The sequence below is a fragment of the Xiphophorus hellerii genome, chromosome 20, assembly GCF_003331165.1.
Source record: "Xiphophorus hellerii strain 12219 chromosome 20, Xiphophorus_hellerii-4.1, whole genome shotgun sequence".
NCBI classification, from domain to species: domain Eukaryota; kingdom Metazoa; phylum Chordata; class Actinopteri; order Cyprinodontiformes; family Poeciliidae; genus Xiphophorus; species Xiphophorus hellerii.
In genome coordinates this window covers 33,122,053-33,133,681 of record NC_045691.1, presented here as the reverse complement: position 1 = coordinate 33,133,681, position 11,629 = coordinate 33,122,053, and the positions used below count along the sequence as shown (strand labels likewise).

The 11,629-nt window shown below is 38.8% G+C and overlaps 1 protein-coding gene across 2 annotated transcripts in view; it reads left to right on the top strand.

Moving 5' to 3' along the window:
- The first annotated feature begins 7,668 nt into the window (after window positions 1–7,668).
- The window catches only part of cntn4 (contactin 4), a 242,934-nt gene continuing 238,973 nt past the window's right edge, over window positions 7,669–11,629 (top strand). For both annotated transcript variants that reach the window (XM_032549067.1, XM_032549066.1), the window contains exon 1: window positions 7,669–8,274. In XM_032549067.1, the coding sequence (XP_032404958.1) occupies window positions 8,037–8,274 (238 nt within the window). In that variant the 5' untranslated portion in view covers window positions 7,669–8,036. The remainder of the gene's footprint in view (window positions 8,275–11,629) is intronic.

Genomic DNA, 11,629 nt, shown 5'->3' with positions numbered 1-11,629 from the left:
CGGATGACTGAGCTTCTCACCCTATCTTTAAGGGAGAGCCCAGACACCCTACAGAGAAAACCAAATTTGTATTGTTTTTAAATTGTGGCGCCAAAGAAAATCAGGCCGTGGGCCACAAATGATCTCCAGACCACATTTTGGACACACCTGCTGTAAGACAAGAGAGGAAACACTGAAATGCATTTACTACAATGATCAACTACATCACTTTTGTTTGGCAGAAAAAAGAACTTCTCTTGCATAATTACTTGAATCCCATTAAACTTCTCAGGTTGCTTCAGCCAAGAACCTCATTATATTTCATTCTGATTTTATGTGATAACGTAACACAAAGTAGAGCACAATGTGATGAGGAAGAAAAGTAATAACTTCCTTCATTTTTTACTTAAGATTTTAAATTGTGCCATGCATTTCCACCCTGGAGTAGCATTGTATTCAAGATGATACAATGTTTTAGTTTTCCGTCACACAAAAAGTGTCTGACCACAACACCTTCTTCCACCAGCTCATGTCTTGAGACTTTTCATACTTTTCTTCTTGCAACACTTCCATAATGGCCAGATTGTAACCATGAGGCATTTGATTACGGTGGGTTTTATTTACTGCCATTAAAGTTAAGAGAGTTTCTTTTTCCATGTGCTTCATAATTAAGAGCTACTAGTTAATTGTCTTTTACTACTCTGGTAACAACCAGCACCTTGTTCTATGGATCGCTTCCTACAGATGGTCTGGACTCTCAACAATTGAGAACAATTGCTTCCTGCATGTGTGGACTTAAATTTTACCCAATTGCTAACATTCAGCCATGATGCATGTAATATGCTAGTTTGACTATGAAACTTACCTGAAATTGCCTGAGAGAACTACCTAACCGAACAAGGTGGCTCTTGATGCTTATTCAATATTTGGAAGCGTAGCCAACATGGACTGAACTAATTTGTTCACTTCCTCCACTATGCCATTGCCAAAACTACAGGCAATTCTAAAAAAGCAAAGAAAATCAACACCGTTCACAACGTCTCCTTCTGTTTGCTAATCGGCCCAGTTGAAGATCAACCAGAGAAATCCAACTCAATGGGAGAAAACCTAGACAGAGCAATAAAAGGAGATGACAATCAGAATTGTGTAGAAATGTGAAAGGCAAGACAGACTTGCCTTTCACATAAAACCCCAACACAAACACTGGTTTGTGGTTGTAACATGACAAAATCTGAAATCCTTCAAGTAGTATGCATTTTTTTCAGATTGCACTATATCTTAATAAATGCCTATTTGTTGTTTAATTTCATTGATATTTCAGATTTTGAGGGAAAAAAAGATATTTCTAACTGAACTGTTTAATCATAGTCATTCCTTATGGTAGCTCTGCTGTGACCAGTCTTTATATAACTTGCATCGCAGTTTGAGAGTCTGAAAATGTGATGTGGCGCTATTAAGGCTCCCAATAACCCAGGAGCCATAAAGACATTTATTACAGACTTACAGTAAATTTGCTTGTTGAAATCGTTATAAATGTAGACTCCATGGGGAATAAATTCTGAGAAGTCTCCTGCAGTCACATCTCTGATACAAGTGCGGGTCAACAGTTCACTTTTCAATGTGTGTGTATATATATGTGTGTAGGCGTGTACATACTGTTTCTATTACATTTGGGACCAACAGTGGATTGCATCACCTATGAAAGTTGGATCCAATTGGTACCTAAACAAAATAATAATTTGGTAAAAAGTGCCACAGTATTAAGCTCCGGTGATGGAGCCGTCAGCTGAAATATTTCATCTGACCATGTGGTTAACACTGTTTATGTCTCCAGAGAGTTGATGTGCAAATCACCGAAGGTCTTCCCTAAAGACGAAGGAAACAAACGGTGACATTTTAAAACGAAGCAGACATACCACATCCCTCTGAAGTCTGAAAGCCCCACTGAATGATGGTCACATGTCTGGTGGGGCAGAGAAACGCAGTGTGGGAATGACTTGTCAAAGCTACTTGGTTTCATGCAGTTGAGCTCTTTAAAACATTTCAAGCCGAACCTCGCAGACAATCCCCTCGTTCAGACGTCCTGCTGATAGACTGTGCTTCTTTACCGCTGACAGGCTGAGTGAATATGCAAACTTCTGTGGTTCAGGGATGACACACATGCACACCCCCACACACACCCTGCCTGCCGGTGTGACCGTGCCAGTTTGTCACATGGAATCAGTGACAACACCACAGCTCTCTACGGGCGTAGAGAGAATCCGTTTATTGATTAAGCCGTGGGATTCAGAAATGGCAACGTACCCGTTTGACCTCCTGGCCCTCTGTTCCCTGTCGATTTTCTGTGCAAATATTGATCTGATTCGAACATTGTGGCTTAATGAAGGGAGCAATTCTTTTCTCCAATAATTGAAAAGCTGCAGAGAAAGATGGATGACTTGTAGGGGTTTTTATGATGGTGCAACATTTTTACAGATGAATATGCATCTAACATTCGCTCCTGTTGCCATGAATGTCACATAGTCATGGAACAGTTAAAACATACCATTGAATACTCAGTTCTTCATGAAAAATGGTTTACATAATTATGTCTAATCTTTTTGTTTGCGTTACATTGCAAAAGTACTGCATTCCCATGCAATACTTTTTCATTACCTTGCAACAATGTATTATGAGAAGTCGAACATAAACATGACAGAATTTTTCTGTAAGAAGGAAAGGAAGAAAGTGAAAAAATACAAATCAAACTATTTGGACTCAGCCTGGCCATTACCTTTCTGTGCATTCTGCTCAATTCTCATCTTGCTTTAGTCTGGCTTTTCTCCCGTTTATTTGGATTCCTCCGGTAGATTTTCCACTGGGCCAATTAGGAAACAGAAGGTGAAGTTGTGAACAATGAGGTCGATTTTCTGTGCTGTTTCAGAAGTATATTCTGCCTGTAGAGTTAGCACTGGCATCTGAGGAAGTGAATGAAGCCGTTCAGTTCGTGTTGGTCACACTTCCAAATATTGAATAGACATTAAACGGCGGTCTCATTTGCTTCGGTACTTCTCTCTTTGCAGTGGATGATGGTTGTTAACAGCGCAGGCAATTTCTGGTCAGCTTCATAGCTTTGACTTGGTGCATTACATACATCACAGGTAAACATTAGTGGGTAAAGTTTAAAAATTCCACGCCTCCAGGAAGCAATCGTTTCTCAACAGCCGAGCTCCCAGACCCTCTGGACGAAGCGCAGCGTAGAAAAAGGGGCTGGATTTTACATGCTAATTTAAACTATTTTTGTGTTGTTTCACAGGGTGATATTGCTATTTGGCTGTTTTGATTGTGTCTGTTAGTCTCACTGGTTATTAAAGTGCCGTTTTCATGTTAACTGGTATACCTGCAATGGAATGGGAGAGTTTTTCTTGTAGTCTAATTGCTTCATTGATACTTAAAACTATAGTCTCTATTCATTTATTTATCTTCATTAAAAATGTATTTCTATTAATGTTGCAGCATAAATATTGTAGTAACTTTGTTTTACTTCAAATCTATGTGTTATGTACTTTGCATGAGTTGTAATATTAATATATTAGTATGAATATCTCTGCTCCTACCTCAGAGAACCAAATGCAAATCCATTTCTTAGACCCGTGGGTGGTCTCCACGTTTTCTCAAGGAGGATGCTTGAAACGCTCCTGCTGGGAGAAGCACCTTCGTGAATCTGAACTCATCAGAGATCATGTCGAAAATGTTATTCTTCTTTGGAGAACTTTTCGGAAAAGTTTCTTTCAAAAAAAGTTTTCCCTTGTTCTCCTTCGTTCTGTCTTTAGCGTGTTTTAAGAAACACAAATCAGCCAGGAGCCGGATTCATTTTGATTAAGTTTTGCCCCACTTACCTCATATCTGTGAGGGCGTTTGTTGTTGTATGACCTAGAAAAAGACTTGTGTGTTACAATGTGTGCGTGTGTGTGTAGTAATGGTGAAGCATGCGGAGTCTTGATGGGTTGCAAAATAAAAGCGGTATCAAGCTGAACTTCACATTTGAAAGCTGTTCTAAAACACAACATGGCTGTTGGAACAGCCAAAAAGATTACTTTGATTAACATAAAACATTGCAGCAGGAAAGGAATATAAAACCTTATGAAATCCTAGATGAACTTACAAATGGGTTCCATGTAAAAGAAAATGATTTATCAAGCTTCCAAAATATGAAATGTAATATAAAAGAACTCCAGATTAATATTATATCTTTTGAAAATTAAAAAGCAAATTTTTCTGTTTCAGAAAAATGTAATTTACATTACACATAACAGATGAGTTTACGTGGATGGGCTAGAATCACAATGTTCATATAGTTTCTAATTAAACAAACACTGCCATGCAAAAGTATATATTCCTGCTGAACAGCAGAAAGTCTGTAGGTTTGTGGCTCTTCCAGCTTTGCATATCCAGTGACATTTTGGTCCACTCTTCTTTGCAAAATAGTTCCAGCTGAGTCAGATAGGATGAAGACAATACATGGGAGAAAAAAAACTACAAATAAACTTATGGCCACAACTTGTTACAATTAAGTCATTCCCACGTAATTAAACTAGTCGTTGCAATGTTTTTAGCCGGGGCCCCTAGATATTAAGTTGTGGCCATGACTTTTTTCTGCCATGTCACCAGACGGGCTCCATAAGATAGTCAAAGAGTGTTTTCATAACTAATAGTCCAGTGTTCGCTTGGGGACCAAACTTGCAACATTTGTTACATTTTGGCAAGGTGTGCACTGCAGTCTAACCAGTCAGTTCCTCACTGTTATCAGTGGGACATCAGCCCACAGCAGCTGTGGTTAACTCTCTGATGTTTGCACTCAGCAATGAATAAGATCAAGGTTATAGATATTTCAGCGTGACTAGATACAGGCTGAACAGGCAAGAAACCCTTCAAAATCCCACAGCTGACTGTTAGGAATGAGGCGAACCTTCCTCAGACTGTCAGAGACCAACAAATGGCCACCAGAAGAGCCTCACAGATGTTAGACTAGCTTCTAAGGGTGTCTCACATTTTTTCCTGCTGAAGAAAAAAATGCTTTTTTTCTCTTTTTTTGGCTCTAGTGGCCTTAATTTGATAGTGAATAGACAAGAAAGCAAGTTGTGAGAGAGGGGGAAGACATGCGGCAAAGGTTAGCAGGCCGGGACTCAAACCAGGACGGTCACTTAGAGCAGTGGTCCCCAACCTTTTTATTACTGCGGACCGGTCAAGACTTAGCAATTTTGCTGTGGCCCGGGAAGGGGGGAGGGGAGGAACAGTTAGATAATGCTTCTGCATGTTGGTGTTCCCTCTAAAGCCTTTTTTTTTTGCCCCGATTTTCCCTTTACGACAATCTTACAACGTCCTGCAGTGTGTGGTGTGTTACGTGATGTGTTAAATATCAACATTGTCTTGGCCCGATTATCGCAGCCTGTGGGGTTTTTCCTGACTGGGAGTGAAACACAGCCTGTTGAATGTGACAGGTAGCCAATCAGAAAGCGCGATGACGTAAGAACGGAGGGGAATCCCAAACAGTTGACCTGGCAACTGAGAGTCCAGTGGACATTGGAGGTGATATGTGGACATGTTTATTACTACATGTAAAGGTCATTTTATATATGTTTATTATATGTGGTTATGTTACTACTGCCTTAACACTCTATGACTCTGGTCGCTATGGTAACGTTTACATATCCCTTCAAAATAAGATACAGATGTGCCACAAAAATGACTAAGTAAAATGTATAACGACTAATGGGAGCCCTGACCTTGTTTCTCTGCAACGAGACGGTTCCATCTGGGAGTGATGAGAGACAATGACACCCGAAGTATTCTTTATTCACAGGGAGTTTGGTCTCTATGTGGCGAAGCAGTTTGAAGCTTCATTCCCTCATTAACGAGTCGGTCACCATATCATGCAGAGCTTGGACTATGAGAATCATCTACCGGGATGAATCCATTCTCCTGTCTCTTCTCTGGGCCTTTTCCCTTCGCAAAGAAACTTTCCAAAGAATCTGATCTGTTTGTTACTCATTTTGCTGCTTATGGACTCAATATTGGCGCGCAAGACATAACCGAGAGAATCCGGTTAAAGGATTTTCAAAATAAAAGACCCTTCAGACTCAAATAATACATAAAACAGAAATATTTATTTATTTCTTTAGCGGCCCGGTACCAATTGGTCCACGGCCCTGGGGTTGGGGACCACTGACTTAGAGGACCGAGGCCTCCGGACCTGGGTCGCACTCTTTACCCCTCTGCCACCGCCCCGCCTGTTTTTGTTCAACTTCTACTGAATGAAAAAGTGAGGTTTGTTGGTGGTATTAACTTGTCACTTTTTTCTACAAATATAAGTAGAAAAATATATCAGAAAGGAATATATCTTTAGATTTCCTTTAAAAGATATGAATATTTAATTCTTTTTTTTCCCCAACTGTATTTATGTTGCAGCTAAAACTGATAGTTGTGTTCAAATATTTTTTTTATTTTACACCCAAATGATTCTGATTATGTCATTAGAGACTACCTTGAGACTAAAACAGCTCATTCCCAGTTGTGGCTCTGGAAATCTTTGGCTACAATCACTCCTTTTGATAAGTGCTCTGACGGTCTTTTTAAAAATAAAATAATTATTTTATTCATGATAAACATATGTTTTGGTTTGTTCAGGTTTTACTATCACCCTCCCACATCTTTGCCTCACTGTGCTTACTTTAGCAAGCACGGTTAAAATGCCAAACTTGAGATTAGAAAATGGCAGTTCACTAACTGTCTGATTGTATCAGTATAAATGCCAACAGGAGTAAATATGGAGGTGAAAAGTTGTGCGTTGTGGTTAGTGAGGAAAAACCTTCCTGTGCTTTTGTTTTATATGAGAAACCAATAATATTGGTGTAAATGACAGCTGTAAGTTGAAAATAGTACGGTTTAGATTGGAAAGATTTCTGGACTTTATTTATGCATTGACAGAAGGAAACAGAGTGACAGCAGGTTTACATTAATCACAGTAAGTAGACTGGCAAATCATGTCTGAAAAAAATGATCTCATAGAGATACTTTAAAAACTGCTCTGACTTTTGAAATCTTGATGTCATAGTTATTTGTGCAATATGATTATTATTTTTTGGCATCAATCAGACACCAAGTACGTACAGCGCCAGTATCACTGATACTGATACTTTTTATTTAAATTTAATATGTCATTAAACCTTTGATCTTTAGGTGCTTTTGTCGTTTTTCCTTTCTATTGTTTTGCACAAATTTGTTTTATATATCTTTTACCAAAACATAATTCAACTCTTTTCATACTTCAAGGGGTTGGGTGCCTTTTACAGAACACTATACCTTCTCATAATTACACTTAATTTTCTCATTTTCAGCAGTTGCCATCTTCAGTTCCAACCAAGGCTGATTTCACACTTCTGTGATGTTCAACTATTGTCACAAACAGCATTTTCAGTAAACACCTGTTAGTGATGAGGGTGTGCCTGCACATCAAATGTTTATGCTACGTTCGAGTTTGCTCAGATAAATATGAGAATAAAATATTCTGTTGCTGCGAACAGGAATTTCCCGCGCCACAGCCAAGCTGACAGGTACTTGGTCCATTAATATCCTGAGCAGCTAGGACATCCCAGAAGCAGTAGCAGGAGGGGAGGAGGGAAGAAAGGAGGAGAAGTACTTGCAGGAGGAGGGAGTGAGAAAGAGAGGGAAGGCTGTTCCGCTTGGATGGCCGGAGCAGTCAGGAGGCTGCTCGGGAGGGGAGACAGACAAGACATCGCTTTCGCTTTTTGCGCTTCCCTTCTCGGGCTTTTTCTCCTGCGTGCGTCCCGCGCCGCGCTCTGCGAGGACCGGAGCAAAAGAGGGGAGGGCAGGCGGGGAGTCAAGGAAGGGAGAGCTGACGCATCTGAGTGAGTGGGCACACCGAGGCTTCACTTCTCTCTCCCCCACCCCACACCCGATATGCTACCCGCGAGACGCCTGCGCACCGCCCTCGACCCGCGCTGCTGACACCGAGAGGGAGCGACCCGGAGGACGGAGGCAGGGAGAGCCGGCGATGGATGCAGAGTAGCGGCTCAGGAGGGGGGCCACGCAAAAGCAAAAAGCGGAGCGGAAGCGTGTTTTTTCTTCTTCTTGTTTTGCGCACAAGCCGTAAAAGAGACGCTGTTATTATTATTTCGTTATCTTTTTTTTCTTTGTTTCTGTGGCCCGGAGCGCCACAAGTGAGACATTTAGTTTGGCGACAAATTTCGGATTACTCTGTGCCTGTGATTTCCTGGAAGAAAAAACACACAACAGGTAAGATTATTATTATTATTATTATTATTATTATTATTATTATTAATAATAATTAAAATTAGTTCTTAAGCGTACCTTAAAATTAAACTCAAAGATCTGAAACCAATGCCAGAGAATTATCTCAAGTTTTCCCAGATTACATTAAAACCTTGAGGCTGTGTGAAGAGGCGGGATTGCCTTTCTCTGAAATTCTCCGTCGTACTGATCTCATTTGCTCGTGTCTACTTTGTTGTGGGACCGTCATCATGTTGGATGCGAAGTAATCTAAATCTGCGAGCGTCTCTCCGATCGCTGCAGATGTTCGGCTAATCCCGCCGGCTGTTGACCCTCCCTTCCAGTGCCATAATCCCCGCAGATTGCACTGAGTGCCGCCGCCGCCAGTGACCGGGTGTCCCCTGCACGAACGGGACGAACGCGGAGCATAAAAACAAACTTCGTTTTTAAGCCAATTGTTGACCCTTACAAGTAACGTACTCATATTTTGGATATAAATAAAATCCAAAAAATAGTTTTGTCTTTATTTTGGTGATGCTGGTTCGGGTCATGGTGACATGGATTAGAGCAGGTTTCATAGCCAGTGTCTAACGGGCAGCACTGCAGTGTAAAGCTATCATGATACGTTTATGGGATTTGTGCGTCTGGTCACTGGCATAGCAAGTGGAAGCTATAACTTTAGTTGTTTTGCTCCACAAACACAAATCAACAGTTGTACACTATAAAAACTAATTTCTGGGAGTGCTAAATATTAACCAATAGAATACTCCAATTTTAAATCAAAGATAATTTGTGGGTCAATTCTATGCCAGTCACTGGACATCCATGGGGTCCAGGTACCTGCATTGTGTTTTTGTTGTTATGTCAGGTTAGTCAGTCCTCATCTCTCTGTAAGATATGTTCAAAATTTAACATAATACTCATCTAAATTTAGTTTAAAAATGTTGAAAGTCATACTTGGCTATCTTTATCTTTTTGTAAAATACATTGAAAAATTTAACCTTTGCTAGACCATAGTACTCCTCTGAATATAGCTTAAAAAATATGTTGAATATATACTTGGTCATCTTATTATCATCTCTTAACCATATTTAGATGATGGACATCTTTCTGTGGAGGTCTTGTCAACTTTCACTGTTCCATGACATGTTACATTGTTTACATGGAGGGCAATATCTTCTTTTTGGTGTTCAATCGGAACTAATTTTGCTTGGGGAGGGTAAGAACTATTTTTCTTATCATACCTACACTTACCTAAAAATGTTGATTCAATCTTAAAGAGTGTTAAGTTTTGTGTGTTGTTTTATCTTTTGCATTATCTTTTCAGTGTATATATACAGTATATATATATATATACATATATATATATATACTTGATGACACTTAGGAATTGTCATTAGGGTAGTGGTTTTTAGAAATATAAATATGTTGGTGGAAGTATTGAAAGTTTTCATTTAGCTTCAGCTTGTTTAGTGACGGTTGATAAGCCTTAAGTCAAACTTTCTTGGAATGTATGCTTCTCGAAGGCCTTGTAATATTTTTCCATGTTCATGTATTTGTGTCACGTTGACCTCACCAACACATGCTGGCTCACATTGTGCCATTGTCGAATAGTTGTTGCACTCAGAGATATACAATTTTCTCTCCAATCTCTTAGAAGATGACAGTGCAGTAGCTTGTACACTGATGATAAAAAAGAGAAGAAAAATACTGAAAAGAACAATAGAAAAAAATTTAATGTTTCCTCAGTGTATCATAGTAGTTATGTTTTTCTATCTTCTCCATGTTTGGCGCCACCCTTTGAATCGGAGTGGTATTGTCACTGTTCACAGGCACAGTCAAAAAAAAATGGGATTTAACCCTGTGGCAGTCATTCCTAATAAACCACATATATTAGCGGGGATCTTCGGGGAAAACTTTTAGATATCATCTTACTAAGATGATTTAAAAAGTTTGCTACTATTTCAATAAAATTTTATGCTTTCGACTCAGTAATTTTCTTCTTTAACTGGTTTACTTTTAGTTGTTTTTTTTTCCCCCAACTTTTGAGGACAAACTAGATTATCAAAATGATCTTAAGAGTAAGCCTGTCAAAATAAGCAATAAATCAATTAATCCCATGTTAAATAATGCATCTCATTGATGATTGCTGTCCACTGGGATGCTCCCTTTTAATATCGTTGAAAACATTTGACACCCAGTACAAAGTATTTGGTCTGCACTACCTGCCTCTTTTGCCTGTTTTCTCTGCCTACGCTAAATTACTATTATTTTTTAAATACAATTTTGGTTACAGAGACTTCATAATCAATTTTAATTAGTGTTGCTTTATTTGTTTAGTTTTCTTTTGTATATTGAAAATGTTTTCCAGTTCTAATGTGAAAAATTATTTAGAAATTAAAGTATTTTTTGATTTTTCAGTGGTATAATAATTTGTGGGACAATGCATCACCCAGCAAAATTGGTTACCGTAACAGACCTACTTAATAAGTTTGAATTAAACAAATTTAGTTTATAATGTATATAAAATAAGTGGTTGGCATTCAATTCATTAGTTTGTCTTTTAGCTTTTGTACTCACTATTATCTACTCTCAGAAATTTTTATTAAAATCTGCCAAAATGTCTTCATATTATTACACTAATTTTTGTTAATAACACTTTGTTTAATGGTGTAATTTGTTAGACATTTAAAATAAGGGGGAATAATGACACAGTAAGCACTATTCATGCGCATCGGTCTGTTGATTTATATAGGCCTGCATGAGACAGACTAAAGGAGCAGCTCCAGTGATGCTCTCAGTGATCGCTTCCACACTTGTAATCTGACTTGACAAGAGCAGAACTTATTCTAAAGGGATGTACAAGGAGAGGCAAAAAGAGAATTGCTTCATCCTACAAGGATTCAGCTACTAGGATTAATCCTCATCTTGGTCCTAGTTTCTACACTCAATAGTGCAGCATCAAGGAGACATTACTGACATCTGATCATAACTTTATTTATTTTTTTGTAAATGATGATAGGAAGAGATGTGTGTAACTGGTTTGATTAGCAAATAGCCATGGGATTCCAGGATTTGATAACCGTGAGTAAAAATACAGCAGTTTCTCTCAGCTCTGTGCAAGTTTTGTCTTTCGGGTAATTTTGCTGAATATTTTTCTTAGCTTACGGCAATAGAGATGTTGCACTGGTTTGTATCGTTGCTTTTAGCTATGTTTAGGAACATTAATAAAGTCTCAGTTGACCTTAGAACTGCTAGCACGAAACTGTAACACAATGAATGTTATGTTCTTTATGTGGAAATGTTTGCATGTTTTTTTGCGTGTTGAATTCTGATACATATAGTGGTGTTGCTGCTAAAG